Source organism: Manacus candei, unplaced genomic scaffold, assembly GCF_025592945.1.
Source record: "Manacus candei isolate 608988 ecotype Guabito, Panama unplaced genomic scaffold, ASM2559294v1 h1tg000003l, whole genome shotgun sequence".
NCBI classification, from domain to species: Eukaryota; Metazoa; Chordata; class Aves; order Passeriformes; family Pipridae; genus Manacus; species Manacus candei.
In genome coordinates, this window is record NW_026138051.1 from 8,275,010 (window position 1) to 8,293,476 (window position 18,467).

Below are 18,467 nucleotides of genomic sequence, written 5' to 3' on the forward strand. Positions count from 1 at the left end.
ATTTTAAATAAAAGTTGACTTACGAGTAGGTAGATCCTCTCTTCTCAGAATGTGTTCTGTAAATATTTTTATCTGTACAGTCACTGTTAGTGAAATGGAGCTTATGCAAATTGTCCATAAATCTAAAGGCAAATGGCATCACTGGGCAAGTCACTGTCTGCCAGCTGAGCAGGCTTTAAAGATGTGTACGTCTTATACTGGTGATAACTTCTGGATTTTTATATTGTCATGCTGATCCAAAGCTGTTTCTCTCATGTTTCTAGCATTTTCCAGATCATAGCTTTAACTGCTTGCAGTTTCTGTCTTGCTCCATGTCTTGTTTTCAACGACTTGAAAATTTTCAGAAAATGCTTTTGATGGTCTGCTTGTCACAGATCCTGTTGTTACCTGTACTAAAGGAGTGAGGTGTCCTCTGTGCAATGGCTGCCTGTGAAGAGAGGCACCTAATTAAGCTTACATGTGCAGCCTTGGTTTGAACATCTAAGTGATGAATTTTGATTTTGTTTTTTTTTTTACAGTGCTGCATTCCGTGTACTTGTATCATCTTCTTGTAATAATTACTTTTGTATCTGTCTGCGGTTTTTTTGTCTTTTTTTTCTCTTTAGTGTGCAGCCTAATGCCATCCCTTGACTAGCAGCAGAGAATAGTAAGATTAAAGACTTAGGTTTCAAAGTCTGGGACGAAGGACATTGGGCACTTTCTTGCTTGTTTCCTCTAACACTTTTTCTCTTTAATCAGTATTTGCTACTATCGGCAATTTTTTTCTTATAATTAATGTGGTTTAGTGTATGAGAATTGGGATATATCCACTCATCCACATTTCCTGGACTAACATTTTTCAGCAGACTGTTCTTTGGCTGAGAGGCTGAGCTGTAGGGTCCAGGCTGATCTGGGTGGTCTCTTGATTCCACTTCAGCCCTACTTCCACTGCATCATTAGTTTTTAGTCTCTTTGGGGTCTTCTTTCTCACATTTTTGTTGTTGATGTTTTCTCTGTGGGTCTGATTTTAATGGAGTTATGTGTGGGTTTTTTTTTTGTAGGGCCTTTTGTTTGGTTGGTTTTTGTAATGTCTGCCTTGCATTCTTTTATGGAGTTTTTTACTCCTTTTGCAGCTCCTCACTTCCTGTAACGATGTGCTTTTTTTAAACTACTTTAGGCAGGTGTGCTTCCTTGGCCACTGTTCTCTGGCCTGGCTTCCCATAGGAGTGAATTTATGAATTGCTTTCAGTAGTTGGCAATACAAAAGAAATTAATGGTCATAAAGAATCATAGCTGGTAAAAGACTGCAGACCAGACAGTAAATGGTAGTTACTCTGAGGCCCCAGGGAGAGATTAGGACACTACATTAAGGCCAGGATCATGGAGTTCTCTTCAGCAGTTTGTATTTCTGGTTTTGTGCTTATTATTGATTTTTAATGCTTACCTAAATGTTATTGCAGCAAAGAGAAGGGCAAGAAAAATTAAGACATTGTTCTAGTTTCTGTTTTAACTTTTCATGAGACTTGTGGATGTGTGAGAATTGTCATCAAAGTATTATGTGGACCTCATGAGGGACGAGTGGGTGGCAAGAAGATAGCATGTTATCAACAAGCTGCTTTGCCTTAGTATCATTAGCATTTATCAGAATAGTTATTAAAAGAAGAAACTCTTAAAAAATTTCACAAGAAATGATTTCTTTTTCCCCCCATCTTCTTTTGTAGACATTGAAACAAGTTGTTTAGAGGAAAAAAATAAGAGGGATCATTTTACACAACTGGTGTTGGCCTGTTTGGTAAGTTACACCTAGGAAGTCTTTTGGCAAAATTGCATGTCAAAATCTAACAAGAAAAATCAGTGTTGAAGCTTGCTTCTTTTTTTTTCCCCCCCTCCAGAATGTTTTCACAAATGCCCAAATAATTTAAAAATTCATCTTCAAAGTGTAGTGGTAGGGGAATATAGTACAGCTCTCCCTTGAATTCTTTAAGGAGTTTCGAGAGAACTTTAATTTTTCTACCTGTCAGTTCAACAGAAATTTTGCTACCGAAGTATACTTGGAGTTGCACTTTTCCTTCATGCAACCTCCTTTGTCTTTAGAAGTAGCATTCCTAACCACAGGGAATAAGCTTGATTTGTAGGAAAGTTCAGCATGTGAAAATAAGGCTTTTCTCCCAGAATATGAGAATAAGCCTTTGTAAATATGCCTTGGTAATAATGTCTCCAGATGCTGTGCAATGTATACTTGGTAATCAGCAGTTAGACTCTAGGGCTTGTTTCTTCAAGGTGCTCTTGTATATAAAATCTGCCACTGTATAATTCCAGTTTCGGTTAATAGTTTGTTTTGTCCACTTCTGTGTTTGAAACAAAATGCATTTAATATCATGAAATTGTTTTTATTGTAGTCAGAATGCATATGTAGCCTAAAGCAATAATCATATGGTTTCTAGGTCTTTGTAATTCACAACTTTGGTGTATGTTCTTGTTGTTTTTTTAGTATCTTGTATCTGACACTGTCCTAAAGGAGCGTTTAGATCCAGAGACGCTGGAGTCATTGGGACTCATCAAGCAGTCTCAACAGTTCAATCAAAAGTCTGTTAAAATAAAGACAAAACTATTGTAAGTTTTGGGGCAAAAAGGTTGTTTGGGGAGGGGATGAGGAGGGGCAGTGATAATTAGTGTGGTAATAGTGTTTGTTACCAATGTGTAATGTTTCTTCAAAGGTATTCAGTTTTCTTTATGAAATGTATTTGTAACTTGTCATTGACAGAAGAACTTTGTTAGCCCTTAGTTTTCAAACTATTGAGCAGTATAAAGTCTTCATGTTACCTATGTTTTTGCTACAGTGATTCTACATATGCAGGTTAATACTTAATTTTATTTGACATGTGAACTTAGAAAGTATAAGAAATTTAACTATTTCTATTGCATCAGTTAAGCATAGTCTTTTGTTTTCGTAAATAAGCAAACATAGTTATTTTACTTTATTTGGGCACTATGGGTTATGTTTTTTGGGGAATGTTTGGTTTCTGTCTCTGCATCCAGTGTTTCACTTGAAACTAGAATAGGTCCTTAAGCATGGACTGCTAGAGAGCAGTTCTCCAGTGTAATGTGTAAGAACAAGCTTTCCTGTTAAGTGTAAGCATATTTTAAATGGTCTGCATTTGAAATAAGAGCTGGATTTGTTTGGAGAGTGCTTGCTGCCTTACAGGAATTCGTATGCTGCATTCAGTAGTTTTTGCAATAGCTCAAGTAAATTACAAGTTCTTAAAAATGTGTTCAAAATTAGCATTTTGTATAACAAATTGCTAGAGGCATAAATGGTTTCACTGGATATGTGTTACACAATAGTATTTAATTTCTGTTTATTTGCAGTTATAAGCAACAGAAGTTTAATTTGCTAAGAGAGGAGAACGAAGGTTATGCAAAGCTCATTGCAGAACTGGGTCAAGACTTATCTGGAAATATCACTAGTGATTTAATCCTTGAAAATATCAAATCTTTAATAGGTAAGGAATTTATTGGAAGAATATGGGCTTTAGTTTTCCTTTATGATCTTATGACTACAGAAAGTAGATCACCTTGGATAGAATTATGACATTTGGAAGTTCCCATTTCTGTGGAAAAATTAATTTTGGGAATGTTGTGTTGGTAAACTTACTTTAGATTCTGAATTTATGGTACAGCCTCAAATATACTGTGGTTTCAATTCATTTCAGCAGTATTTTTTGATGAAGTGCTTGTCACCTCAACAGGCAGGTTGGAATGTAACAAAGTAATGCTTTTTACTATTTAAGGTGCTCAGTTCAATGCATGAATATTCTTTTATTCTTGAAGAAGTTGAATGAGTGATTCCTTATGAAGAGAAATAAGAAGTAGTAAATGTTCTTCCTTTATCTAGTTTTTTTAGTGATTTGTCCATGTTTCTGAGTTGAGTCTTGACGAGAATGTCACATCAAAGTGCAAAATAAGTTAAAAACTGGAAATACTTGTAATTGCCTGTGTTTTACTGTTTGTTTTAGAATAAAGAGTTCTGTACAATGCAATATTTATATCATATTGTGTACTATACAATACAATGTTTGCACCAGTGCCTATTTCATATGGTGCCAGTGCAGTAATGGGCAAAAGCTTATCCTGCTATTTTATTAAAAAAAAAAAATCATTTATCACATAATTTTGCCTGAGTGTCAAATCCCTGTAACAACACTACTTGTTTTGGAAGAGATCTAGAGAGAAGGATGGGTTTGTTAGTTATTACAGTAAAAAATACACTCAGTTTGAGGAATTTTGTAACAAGACGTTTTTCTGTCTTCTGGAATTTTAGGAATTGCAAATAGACTTCATACAAAGTGTCAGTTCTTTTAAAGTACTGACTTGCAGTAGGTTCTCATGAAATGGAAATGTCCTTGGGGGAGGAAAGACTGATGCAGTTATATATCTGCATAGTGGATGTGTCTGGATAAAATAAATAGGTGTAAAATAATTACAACCTGACTGATTTGTGTGACTGGATGGATATGTGTGCCAGCACAAGGGGAGAAGCAGCAGCCCATGCCTTTTGCTGGCACTGTGGTCTTAGTGAGGCTGGGTTTTTCTTATTAAATGTTCTTCTCAGGGTGTTAATTTCTTTTTCTGTAATCTGAATTGAAAGTCCTGTTTAGTATTTTTGCCTAGTTCAAAATCCAGCAAGACAAAATCATCAGTGCTGTGTTTATAGATGATCCAGATTATTTTGCTGTTTATAAGTCCAGGCTCAATTTTAACTGAAAAGAATTAATTTTAAAAATTAATACGCTTATATTTTAGAAACAGATTGAAGATGAAAATTAGCAATGTTAAACTTCTCTACTCTGTTCTTCTCCACTAGGATGTTTCAACCTTGATCCTAACAGAGTTTTGGATATTATCCTAGAAGTCTATGAGTGCAGGCCTGAGTATGATGACTTCTTTGTACCACTGATTGAGTCTTACATGTACATGTGTGAACCTCAAACTCTATGCCACATCCTTGGGTTCAAATTCAAATTTTATCAGGTAATATATTTCCATTCTTAATTTTTTGGTTTGGTAGTTGGTTATACACAATGTTGAACTGCAGTCAGTGGTAGGATGTTTTCTGCAGATTTTTAATTAGTAAAATTCCAGTATTAAAAGCAATAATGTCATCATTTGAGTCGGAAGTCTCTTATAGGATAGTGCTTAGTGTTCCCTAAAAGAGCTGAAAACAATCCTGATATCTTCCACTTGAACTTGAGTAGCTGTATAAGGACTGGCATGAACAAAGAGATTGTACCTTATAAACAAAAGACTTGTCCCCGAGAGTGAAGAGCATGTTTGCAGGGGAGTCATGGTTGATATTTGATAAGATATTCAAGGTTCTTATTTAAATGTGTAATTATCAATTGCATGCAAGTACCACTGTAAGGTGTGATGAAAGTTGAATGTTTCTGTTTCTGAAAATTGAATTTGCAATGTTGTCCTTTTTAGGATCCGAGTGGTGAGACACCTTCCTCCTTATACAGAGTTGCTGCTGTCCTTTTGCAACATAATCTCATAGAGTTGGAAGATCTTTATGTTCATGTAAGTGACAGTACTACCCTTGTCAAATGCCAAAGCTAAGGACATTAAAAAAACCTTATTTCTAAATCTTCAGATTCATGGCATACTGTCTCATGCCTTTGTATGTACAATATTTAATGTCTTTTAAAATTTTCAGTGCTTTCTAATAAGCACACACTGAAATATAAATGCTGATAAACTTTATTTGAATTATTTATGTAACATTCTCCAGATTGTTTACCTCCTGTCTGAATAGGTCAGTAACCCAGTAATTTTCCTTAACAACCTTCCTTAAGAATTAGATCCTTTGAGTTTTGCTTTACAAGATCAGTTTTTGAAAAAAGCGGTAGGACAGTTGGCTCCTAACATTCTTTGTTTAGTTTAATAGTAGGATTATTTTTTTTAAGCTCTTGCATGTTCCTGAATAGGTCTCTCATTCTCCACAAGAATCTTGACCATTTGTTAGGTTGAAAGAGAAAGGGAATTATATGTTCAGATTTAATCAGAGAGACTTATCCTCTGCAGTCTGACAGTCAGACATCACCCAACCACCATCCCAATTTGACAGATGACAGACAGAATGTTACAGTTATCAAATTAATTTTACATTATACAAGAATTTTAAATTCCAGAATATCCATAGATATTTCAAGATTAGGTATTTTAAGACTCAACTCTTGCACTGAAATCAAGGAAACGAGCTCTAGTTACAGCTGTGGAAGTTTTGGAAGGTAGTCCTGCCATTAATTTGTGTGGCAGTTCATAGCATTAGTCACAATCTGATTGGTCAGTAACTGTCGACTATTTCGGCTAAAAATGTGTTGGGTGGAGCAAGAGTAGGAGTGCACGTCTCAGATAATTGGTGTGGAGGGAGGAATGGGTGATGATAATGCTTGTTTGGTCAGGAATGTTTGTAAGCTTACAGAACATGCTCAGACTTGGGGTGAGAGTGGCCTGTGCAATCTCAGCTCAGACTGTGCAGGTGAGGGCACGTCCTCTGACAGTCCCACAGCTCATGTACACTGTTCACCTGAGTGATGGGGATTGTCAGTCTCGTTCCAGAATCTCTCTGCCATGTCTCTGTGTCTGTTCATGTTTGGGATGGCATATTTTTTTATCTGTTTCCAGTTCAGGCTTAGTTTAACTTGCTGTGAGTTTCTAGAAAATAATTAGCACATAGGTGTTGAGTCTGAAGTGGTGCATGTTGTGTGGCTGCTGTACAAGAGCACTGTGGGATTATCGTTCATATCCAGAATGTTCTCCCTATCTCTACCCTCCCTCCAAAGCCTGTGAGAACTGTTCTCTTCAGCCCTGTAGAATATGTATTGCATTCTGAAGACACAATTTACCCATTGAAATTCTGTACTAGATGTTTCTTGGTGAATCATAGTAGGTTCCCTGTGTTTTCAAATGAGAAAGTGCAACTCTTTAAACCTTCTGCCTTTCCAAGTGGTATTTTTTCTTGCCCAAATTTCTGTGAAGTGTAGGAATTCTACTGTCTTCCCTTTTCTCATCAGTTTGGGGAAAGAAAAAACAGTAAAAAATCCTTTGTTAAAAACATTAAAAGAAAAGATCATTGTGTCAAAGAGGTCATGACTCTGCAGGAAGTTTTGATTACTTGTTTGCAGTTAAGTTTGAGCTTGGTTTTAGGAACTAAATTAAGGTTTGGCTTTGTCAGAAAAAGAGCTTTTCTTTTGTCTTGGACTTTGACCTTTTAATATTTGAGTGTGGGGTTATATTCCTCACCCTGATCATTCTCAAGTACAAGATTATGCTGAGGTCTTATACTAGGTACTTCTTAATCTAAGATGGTTTTTAAAGAGCAGATGGTACATGTGTTTAACCGACATTGCTGATAAATAGAAAATTTAGTCAGCTTTAAATGGTATTCCTTTAAAGGGGCAGTCAGAATGTGTGACTAAGTAGGTTATCTGGTTTTCCTTGGGGATTAAATTTTTTTTTTCTTTTAGATAAGCAAGTGAAAATTCATGCTTTTGAATATTCACTTGGCTTAAAGGCACTGAATTGGGTCAGTCTTATCATGGAATCTGTGGGAAACTGTCGCCGCACAGCTACAGCTGAACGGTGAATTGGGGAGGGGAACAGGAACTTGGACAACTCATGGTTGTGAAGAAATAGAGCAGTATTATTTCTCAGGAGTCCTTGATTTTAGAATAGTCTCTTAAATGGTGTAATTCCCTGTTGGGATGATGGCAACAAGGAAAAGAAACTGATTCCCTGAAAGGCAATCTGATTAGTAACAAGGAAGGACAGACTTCTGCTTTGAGCTCAAGTGATCCAGAGCAGCACTAGGTCACTTCAGTTTTCAGATATATTTGTTCTGTTTTTTCAGCTTCTGCCAGGGGATAATGCCATCATGGAGGAACACAAGCGAGAGATAGTGGAAGCTAAACAAATTGTCAGAAAACTTACAATGGTTGTCTTGTCATCTGAAAAGACTGAGGAAAAGGAGAAAGAAAAGGAAAAAGAGGAGGAGAAAACCGAAAAGGTGTGTATCTGAGTAACTTTCTTTTCAGTAAAATGATTTTAAATTGCATTAAACTAAACAAAATAATTGTTCTGAAAACATTTTTGTATTTACTTGAAAGACAGTTACGTACTTCTTGGATGGCTTGTCTGTCCTCTGACTGCATTTCTGTTATATGGAATGTGCAAAAATGCATGCTTTGGGGTTTGTTCTGGATTTCTCTATGTTTAATATTCTTGATTCAGTGAGTAATTTTTTTCTCCCTTTTTATTGTGTCAGTGTGTCCCAACATTGATACACTTCACAACGTTTAACAACTGTGTTTCTAGGACCTGTGGAAGTATAATCCTAGTTGATTTCACAAAAGGAAGGACATTAGTGAGAGTTTATTCCTTATTTCTCTCAATGAAGAATTGGGATGTAAGGAATTGCCAGACTTAGGAATGTTGGTATAATTACCCTGCATTGTAGAAAAAGGTTGTAGTTGAACATTCTTAATTGTAACTGTTCGTTGTATTTTACTTTAAATCTGTATCTCCATATGTATAAATTTATATTATACTCTTTATTTAAGTTCCTACTGTGTCATATTCATGTTACCCTGGATCTAATTTGTTTCAGTGTGCAAGCCTTACTTTAGAAACAAAATTATTTAATCTCTTAGCGACCTTTCTGTTGTCATGCTCATTTGAGTGCCTAAGTAGTTCTCAAACATCTTACTTAAAACAAAAAGAGTAAAATAAAAGTTGGGTATTTGCATTTTGTAAGTGGCATACTGGAGTGGAGGGAGGGCTCCATCAGTCTTGATAGTTTCTGTTCTTGATTTTCTGTATCCTCCTTGATTCTATTAATCTCTGACCTTTCTCCCTCCTTCCATTTTTCTTGCCTAGCTTGAAAAATCTAATTCCATTTTCTTCCCTCAGGCAGCTGATACAGTTACTCTCTCTGGCTCTCAACTGCAGCCACAGCTGCTGCTTAAACTGATTCCTTTCACTAGCTTTAAGTTTCTCACTTACACTACATTTCTTTGGTCCACCTTCTCTGCAGTCAAATGGGGCTGCCTGGAATTCTCTGAAGTGTGCTTGTCGCCATGATCTGATGGAAAAATAAACTCTTGATGGGACATGGGGAGTGAATGTATTGCAAGTGGTGTCAGAAGAATTAAGACAGTTTTTATGGCTAAGCTTTAGAATTAAGAACTAGGGAATTTTAAGCTGTAACAGAAACTGCAGCATTTTTCTGAAGGATTAAAATGACAAATAACAAAGTCTGAACCTGTGTGATGGGAAAATTAAGAGCTGTACTTAACAAAAAACAATTTCTCTGACTGTAGACACTGTTATGCAATGCATGCTGTTTCTTGAAAAGCTTGTTCTGTGTTAAAAGTATTTTTGTATGTGCTTAGCTGTGCACTTCATAGCAATTGATGGAGTAACTATGTGTGAAAGCTGTTGACAGTTTAAATTTAAGTACTTTGTATCTAGTATGTCATTTCAATGTACAATTTTTGAGATAGTACCATGGAATAAATGCCTGGGTAAGGAAAGTAGTGTTTAACAATTACTGGCATGACTTTTCTTTTAAATCCACAAAGTGCTTATTTTTATGTGGTTAAAATTCATTATTGTCTCATGACTCTAATATGAATAATTTAGTGTCGATAAATGCGTTCTCTGCTTTGACCTTTTAAGATGCATTTGACATAACTGTATAACAGGGAGACAGGGAGAGATCAGGACACCTGGCAGCATGGCTGGGTTTGGCAGCATGGCTGGGTTTGGCAGCACTTCCAGCCTGACCCTTCTGTGCCAGGCCTCTGTTGGCTTTTGGAGAGCTCACGTCAGAAGAGCCTGTTTACCTAAGAGAGGCCCACTCGAGGCCCACTGTGTGTGTGTGAGCAGTGCCTGCTGTAGCACATACAGCCTGGAGAGACTTGCACTTAAATCTAGAGTCTCCTGGAATAGTTGCTGATGTGAAACTTCTGGTACAGGCACACTAAGAGACAGGGAAAGGGTTTGGGGTTGATTCGGCTTTTTTTTTTCTTTCTATTTTAATCTGCTTTTGCAAGAGAAATTTGTGCTTTTAAATCCAGAAAAACACACAACATAAAGGATTCTTAAATGCTTGCATTGTTCTTAAAATGTCTTGTAAAGAAATAAGCTGCAATAGATTGTGATGGTTTGAAAAGTACATGATCAGACATATGTCAGGCAACTTCATAAATTCCTGTTTTAAATTTTATTTTTAACTTTCTTTTTGATCCAGATCTTAGATTCTACGTGGACTGGTTTATTATTTCTTTTGAAGTTTGCTTATTGTCTAAATGTCTGGCTGGATTTTATTTTGCACGGTTTTTCATTACACAGCTGAAGTACTGGTTTTTTTCTTCTCTAGCTCTGGATTGCAGCTTCTTAAAGAGAACTATTAGAAAGACTTTATGAATACACTTTTCCTTTATTATCTTGCAGCCTCCTGATAATCAAAAGCTTGGCTTATTGGAAGCCTTATTAAAAATTGGTGATTGGCACCATGCACAAAGTATTATGGATCAGATGCCTCCCTTTTACACTACTTCGCACAAGCCGATCGCGGTCGCCCTTTGCCAGCTCGTCCATGTGACAATTGAGCCTCTGTACCGCAGGTAAAGGGAAGACCAGAGTTCTGTCATAGGGGAAAACGATTTCTCTACAAGCATGAATTCACTAATAAACCTAATTATTGATACATTTCTAAAATGTTCACTTCTGTTTTCATGTGAAATGGTGCATGTCTTATTTTTCAGAGTTGGTGTACCTAAAGGAGCTAAAGGGTCACCAATTTCTTCTTTGCCAAACCAGAGAGCTCCCAAACAAGCAGAGAGCTTTGAGGAATTGAGAAAGGAAGTGTTCAACATGCTTTGTTACCTTGGTCCTCATCTGTCCCATGATCCCATTTTGTTTGCAAAAGTAGTGCGCCTTGGAAAAGCATTTATGAAAGAGGTTGGTATGACACAACAGCTGGTCAAAACTTGAAAAATACCAATTATTCTGATGTCAAAAAATGCTCATGTCTAATAATTGTGTGGGTATTCAAATGATAAAACAGAAAAAATTTCTTTGACTTAAGACGAATTTGGAGAATCTTACAAATTTTTCGATCATTTTTATGATCAATAAACATTTTTATGAACAACTTAAGGCACTTTCAGTTTATGAGAAAGCCCTTGTTTCTGTGGATATGTACAGTGGAATTGAGATTACTTGGCTATAGGAATCTCTTGTGCAGGCTTACTGTAAATCTATTTATATAGTAGTTTAATATGTTTCTGACAAGAATGAGCAACATTTTAGCTATTTGCTCTAGGTTGGAACTGTGAAGAAATTCGTCAGTGACAGAGTGGTTAAGGTAACATAGGGAAAGTTATTTTTAATGCACTGTTGCCATCAGCATGTTCTAGTTGTGAAACTACATTTAACACACAGTAGAAATAACTGGAGGTAATTTGACTGTAAGTTAACCCATACAGTAGTTTAAAAGTTAGACTACTAACATTGCACTGCAGCTTTCATGCTTAAGTGTACCTTTAAAATAATCGTGCACTTACTGGTGTGATAGCTTAATATGCTTTTCATGGTGAGTGGAGCAAGAAGAGCAGAAAAGTAATTTAATAATGAAGACTAAAAGCTTAAGAGAATGTTACTGTGAGAGAAAGGTGGGGAAATAGTCTGTGGCTGTTGATAATTGCATTCGAAGTCCTGAGTTTTTTTTAGATAGAAGGTGAATGCTTAGGGCATTTTTTTTCCTCTCTCCAGTAAGAAAATTCAGATTTTCATATATAATAGCAAGTTTCCATGTAGTTTCAGTTATCGTCTCTTTTTGGACAAAACTGTGCAAAGGAATGCATTTCATCTATGGATTTGAATTTCTGTTTAAAAATATTTTAATGCTGACAGATCTGGCAAATTAAACACTTAATATATGCGTGGCCCTGCAGGTTTGTGCTTTTGCTGAAGTAGCCCTTGTTCTGAAACTGCAACTGTTGTGTTAACTGTGCTACAATTAACGTGTCTTTATTATAGTTTCAGTCTGATGGAAGCAAACAAGAAGATAAAGAGAAAATGGTGAGTTTATTTTGGAGGAAGGTGTTTTTATGGAAGACTGTGATTGTGACCAAATGTTTAACAACTGTGTGACACCTCTGTAAAACTCTATAGAGTTTAATGCTTTAATAAAGGTATAGACTTGTCTTGATTTTTTTCCTTAAAGGTAAATACAGTCTAGTATCAGGGGTTTGTTTTTATTCCTGTCCTTTTTTTTCCTTTTTTTTTCCTTTCTCCCTGCATTCCTCAGATCTAATCTTATTCTCTTTAGTCTGTGCATCTTACTTCTTTTCTCAGAATCAGCTGGAGAACCTCCAGCTATTTATTCTGTAAATACGCTTTTCATGGTATCTAAAAGAATTTACTAGGGAAAGCGGAGAGAAAAAGAAATTGGAAGTAGTGGAGGTGTTTATTAGTATAGTGGTTATTTTTTTAACTTGGTTAATTTATTTACTTCTAAATTGTCAAGATTGTTCACAAGTGTCCAGCTGAAATCTAACTTAAGAAAAAACAAGTTTTTGTTTTTTTCTTAAATCAACAAGTGAGTTTTCAATATGAAGTTTATGCACTTTTCATTATTACTTGTTCCTCTTCTTTCTCACTTAGCATAATTTTCTGTCTTCCTGAATAATTGCAGAGAAAATTAGTCTCTTCAGGGTTTTTCACTTTTTGGTTTTTTTTTTTGCTGCTACAGTTATTCTAAAATAGCTCAATGCAAAAGAGAAATGTTTAGGCAAGTGTAAAGATGGGATACTGATAATATGGAAATTGGTACTCTGTCTGCATTGCATGCATAACATTCCTTCTGAGGCAATTCCTTGGGGGTTACCTGGAGTTTTTTGTTTCCCTCAGGAGACGCTGTTCAGCTGTTTGTTGAGTATCACCGATCAAGTCTTGCTTCCATCCCTTTCTTTGATGGACTGCAATGCATGCATGTCTGAGGAATTGTGGGGGATGTTCAAAACTTTTCCATACCAGTACAGGTGGGTAGAATAATTAGTTTCCACTCCTTGGAATGATCCATTGAATTGCCAGTACTGAACTTAGTTTTCCTTTCTCATCTTTGAAGGTACCGCCTTTACGGGCAGTGGAAGAACGAAACGTACAACAGTCACCCACTGCTGGTGAAAGTTAAAGCTCAGACCATAGACCGAGCCAAGTATATCATGAAGTAAGTAGTCTGTTCCCATAAATAGTTGGGAACTGTGATACAATGTACTGCATGTCACCAGCTGAAGAAAAAAGAACTTCATAAATACATTCGCTTTCTAATGACTCTGTAATTTCACTGATAGTCTTTGTTCATGAAGTATTTAATGTTACTGTTGTTAAAAAATGTCAAGGAAGCAAGGATACAGACAAATTTGTCACCAACAAGGATATTTAATCTATGAGAAATGTCCCATTAAGTGATTTAAAACTTTTTGCATGGGTATGCTATTGTTTCATAAGTTACTTTGCTTATGGAAATATTAGAGTGCAACATATTTTCTCTGAGTATGGAGACTCTTTCATCCAAAGAGTCTCAAAAATCTTGTCGTGGTTTCTGTAGGTTTGGATGTAGGGCAGTAAGTTGAACAAAATGACTAATTCTCATCTTCAAGTGGGTTCACAGCAATTTCAGATTTACATCACATTTAATGTCTCTGACATTGTCAGGAATTTGGGTTCTGCATTTGTTGTTGCCGAAAGCAGATGGTGTGGTATTATAATGTGGATAATCAGAACCTCTCTACATAGGCAATACAGTAGTAGTTACTGGATTGGACTTGGAGCTGTGAAAGCTAGAAACAGTGATTTTGGTTCCCTTCTAACTTGCTGCATAGACTGTACAACTTTCCCTCCCTTCACTTGTGTGGTGGATTTTGATTGTGCAAGTGTAACACAAAGAAATTATTATTGGTTTTCAGTGATCAGAATGCAACAAATATAAAATGATCTGTGGCTAAATTAAATTTTCAGGAGAGATTAGGATCACATGGTGGTTTTGTATGTGGTGCAGGTTTCACTGATGACTTCTGAAAGCGAAGTGCTCCAAGGTGAAACTAGAATATTGCCCATAGTAGTACAGGGACAACTGGTGTGGTTGTACCATCTGAATCTTGTGGGATTATCAATTTCTGATTCTCAGAGGAGTAGTATTTCTGTGTTTACATTTCTTGAAAACACACCTGCTCGTGAGAATTAAATCTCTGAGACTAATGAAGGTGTTTCTTCACTGGAACTAACCTGTTGTTTTAATATTCTTTTAGCTTGTCTATTGCAATAAAATGTGTTCTCTTTTACAGGCGTTTAACTAAGGAAAATGTGAAACCCTCTGGGAGACAGATTGGGAAGCTCAGCCACAGCAATCCTACAATTTTATTTGATTATGTATGTAGTAACATGTATTTGAATACTATTTCATACTAACAACAGATATTGAAGTGCAGGAAGGGACCTGCAGTTCTGATTTCATTATTTTTTACTTCTGATGCAAATTTTAACATCTAGTCATTTTTTAGCAGTGCACAGGTCTGAGATATGTTTCACTGGTATCTTAAGGTACCAGAAATTAATGAGATCACCTATTGCTTTGACAGTGGCTTATGACCTTCTGAAATATGAATTTCAAAGCATGTTTTCTGTAGGTTTTGAAGACAAATATTGTTAAGTGGTTTTGTTATGTGAAAGATACCAAATACTGTCCATGTTCAGCTCCATGTCTTTTGTAACTTTCAGATCTTATCACAAATACAAAAATACGATAACTTAATAACTCCGGTCGTTGATTCATTGAAATACCTCACTTCACTGAACTACGATGTCTTGGCATGTATCCTTTAATGGATATCAGTACATTAGTTATTGATAAAGCTGCAGTTGTAGCCAGATTAAATCTGTTGTCTGTAAGTAAATACCTTCTGTTGCTTTCTATTCTCATTGCTTTTTGCTGGAAATTTTAGTGAGGTTTGCAAATACCTTTGCACTTTTAGTGGATTATGGAAACCTCTCTAATTCTTTCACACTGGGAAATTATTGTTTATTTTTAAGGGATTTTCTTTACTTTCACTCTGGTCTTGAAGGCATAACAATCTTGTAAATAGTAAAGTAAATACTGCTTTGAAGTTACTATATCTTTCATGGTTTCATATTTTTATACCATAACTATGTTAGTGGATCTCCTATATCATACTTTCTATACTTACCTATCATGTTCATATATTACAAATCGTGGAGCCAGAAAAACAGATCTGTGAATCTTTTGTTTTTATAAGTTGAGGAAAAATATTGTCTTTAACTCCACTAAAGATTGTATCATTGAAGCACTGGCAAACCCTGAAAAGGAGAGAATGAAGCACGATGACACTACGATCTCGAGCTGGCTGCAGAGTTAGTATTCTTGGTTTATTTATTACAGTAATGTTTAAAATGCTTTACCCTCCCTATGATCTACTATACCATTGATCACTATGATCAATATTTCACTTGCACTGGTTAATCTTTTAAACAAAATGGAGAGCTGGCAAATTTAATCAATAGGAAAATAGTGTTTCCTTTGTAATGGAAAAATGCATTTATGGCTAACATCCCATATGTACTTTGTTAATGTTTATTTAATGCTTAGTATCCCATGAGGTGCAATGACAGCTGTTTCTCTCTGGTTTAGGTCTGGCAAGCTTTTGTGGTGCAGTTTTCCGAAAATACCCAATTGAACTTGCTGGTCTACTGCAGTATGTAGCCAACCAACTGAAAGCTGGGAAAAGGCAAGTCTTGCATAATTGATCTTTATAAATTCAATTTTTATAATGTATTATTTGTGCGTTTACTGGTATGTGGGCACTTGATGTAGTAGTTGCTCTAGTAGTGGTAAAACTGTACTTACAGTAACTGGGAAGGTTAAGAAATTTAAATAGTGGAAAGAATAATGTCCTCTTTAGTACACTTCTCCTCTAATTGTATAGCTGTGACATTTTTGAAGTATTCATTTTTCATCTGTAACTTACTTTAATAGTTTTTTTAACAGCTAACCAGATGGGGAGAGAACCTGCCAGTCTGTAATTTTATCGTAGGAGTTATTGTACATTATTTAAAAAACAAGTATCCAATATAAAGGACTGTTACAGTTTTAGTTTTTCCTTTCTCATAATGTCTTCTCTGTAGAGACAACTCTTAACATCTTATTTAAATACTTTATCCAATGTATTTAGTGGCAGTTGACTTGCTTTTTCATATACCAGTGTAAATCATAACTCAAAAAATACTTTTAAACAGGGTTTGCAACTAAAATTTTCCTTTTGTCTTTCCATTGTCATCACTTATATTATTGTTTCATTTACTTATTTAATTTTATCACATAGGTGATTATCAACCTTTTTTCTAGTAGGAATCCCCATATGGTTATTGAAAGGTAACTTACCAATGCTGATAACAGGACGTGTTATTTTAGGGTATTTTTGTTGAGAAATCTAGTTTTTTCCCCTTCCCTGCAATGTAGACAGTCTCATATGCTCCCCTGTCCCTAATTTGTTTTGTTTTGATGATGGTACAACCACATTGAGCTACAGAGGAAGGGTAAGTAATGTTTATTGTCTTTCCCCTGAATTAGGACTTTAAGTATTTGGGGGAAAAAAAAGTCTGTTTAGTACTTGGGATCATAAAAATAAAATGGATTTACCAGTAGGACCAATTCCATAGAACTGCAATATTCAGGTATTTGAATTGGAGTATATCCTGGTATTGCATATTTCCTAGACAAAAAACATGCTAACCATGTCAGGAATAGCAAACAAAAATGTAAGCCATATAAATTATTTAAATATAAAGCTTTGTTTGGAGGGCATGGGTCAATGATTTTTATAAGCAGGTCACACAAATCTCAGAAGTTACTGGAAAACGTTTCTCAGTTGTGTGGTTGTGATACAATTTACTATACTTGTGTTGAGGAAAGGTCATTGTCCTTATGGAATTCAGAGCAGGAGGTAAAGCCTAGTCTCTGGACAGGATGATTATTGTTTTGTGTGTTGTGTATGTTAAATAAAAGAAAACAGTTTTCTGTTTTTCCAAATAACCTTCCCAGACTAACTTTCCCAGTACATTTCTAAGGCTGTGTACTGGTTTAGAAACTTTTTAGCATAATAAGAAAATATTCCATGTTCATGAAATAACTGTATAGATACACTTTGAAACATGGCAGACAACAAAAGGGAGCAATAAACTTTATGATTAATTTGATGATACTTAAAAGTTAATAGCACCATGTTCACTATCACCTTCAAAAACAATGAAGTAACTGTTCTGAAGGGGTTCTAAAATCCAGCTGCTGAATTGCCTGCATTGCTTTTAAGTACTAACTTTTTGCTTGCAGTAAAGAAATCCTTGTGCTCAACATACTAGTTTTTTTCTTCAAAAAGAAGGAAAATTTTGTTTTAATGTGCACTGTAATGTTGCTTTGTAATGTGTTGAATGTCATAGCTTCCATTTCTTAAACAAATTGTCTTGTTTTTACTCCACTTTTTTGTTTTCTGTGCAGCTTCGATTTGCTTATTTTAAAAGAGGTTGTACAGAAAATGGCAGGGATAGAAATTACTGAAGAAATGACAATGGAACAGTTGGAAGCCATGACTGGTGGAGAACAACTGAAGGCTGAGGTGTGTTCATGTTAAATAGAATAATAGCTGTTGCTAATTAATGGTGGTTCTATGAGCTCTGGCAGCATGGCTGAGAAAGGTGGTGTGCTTTCATCAGAGAGTTTCCCCCTCCATTGAGCTTACAAGGCTTGAGACAGGCAACCAAGACAGGGCATGTGAACCTGAACTGTGCATCACACATCCTGTTAACAAGACATGGCAGGCCTGTGACCTGCAGCCTGTGTCCTGCTGGGACAGCCCTGCTCTGGGGTGAGCAGCTCCCTAGGAAGGGGAGTAAAAGAACTAGTTAACAGCAAGCAGGACTCGTTAGTGTCTGATTCTTCTATCCCTACGTTGCAGTACAAGACCCAGGGAGTTTTACTGATGGACAGGAAACTGGTGTTAATTCATCAGTATTCCTGCAGTCAGCACACATGAATTCCATTTCTGAGGCATCATTTTCAAAGTTGGGTAACTTCTGTACTGTGCAGGGTGGATACTTTGGCCAAATCAGGAATACGAAGAAATCATCTCAGAGATTGAAAGATGCATTATTGGACCATGATCTTGCCCTCCCACTGTGCCTGCTTATGGCTCAGCAGAGAAATGGTGTGATCTTTCAAGAGGGAGGGGAAAAACATCTGAAGCTGGTGGGAAAGCTGTATGATCAGGCAAGTAAAACCACTTGTGTTTATGAGAACCCCTCCTTTTTGTTAACTTCTAGTATATCAGCACAATATATAAGAATTCATTACA

General features: G+C 36.0%; 1 protein-coding gene across 6 annotated transcripts in view; it reads left to right on the forward strand.

The window, feature by feature from the left end:
* THOC2 (THO complex subunit 2) overlaps positions 1-18,467 on the forward strand; it is a 47,759-nt gene that overhangs the window by 8,683 nt on the left and 20,609 nt on the right. For 4 of the 6 annotated variants that reach the window (XR_007905368.1, XR_007905369.1, XM_051792748.1 and 1 more), the window contains exons 5-22: positions 1,701-1,771; positions 2,471-2,592; positions 3,349-3,482; positions 4,844-5,010; positions 5,464-5,556; positions 7,889-8,044; positions 10,492-10,664; positions 10,806-11,001; positions 11,366-11,407; positions 12,082-12,123; positions 12,955-13,085; positions 13,172-13,273; positions 14,391-14,475; positions 14,824-14,917; positions 15,394-15,474; positions 15,752-15,848; positions 17,615-17,732; positions 18,203-18,382. Coding sequence is in view for 4 of the 6 variants with exons in the window: in XM_051792748.1 (XP_051648708.1) it covers positions 1,701-1,771; positions 2,471-2,592; positions 3,349-3,482; positions 4,844-5,010; positions 5,464-5,556; positions 7,889-8,044; positions 10,492-10,664; positions 10,806-11,001; positions 11,366-11,407; positions 12,082-12,123; positions 12,955-13,085; positions 13,172-13,273; positions 14,391-14,475; positions 14,824-14,917; positions 15,394-15,474; positions 15,752-15,848; positions 17,615-17,732; positions 18,203-18,382 (2,084 nt within the window). In the remaining 2 variants the exon portion in view is untranslated. The remainder of the gene's footprint in view (positions 1-1,700; positions 1,772-2,470; positions 2,593-3,348; positions 3,483-4,843; positions 5,011-5,463; positions 5,557-7,888; positions 8,045-10,491; positions 10,665-10,805; positions 11,002-11,365; positions 11,408-12,081; positions 12,124-12,954; positions 13,086-13,171; positions 13,274-14,390; positions 14,476-14,823; positions 14,918-15,393; positions 15,475-15,751; positions 15,849-17,614; positions 17,733-18,202; positions 18,383-18,467) is intronic. The other 2 variants (XM_051792758.1, XM_051792776.1) reach the window with 1 other exon arrangement.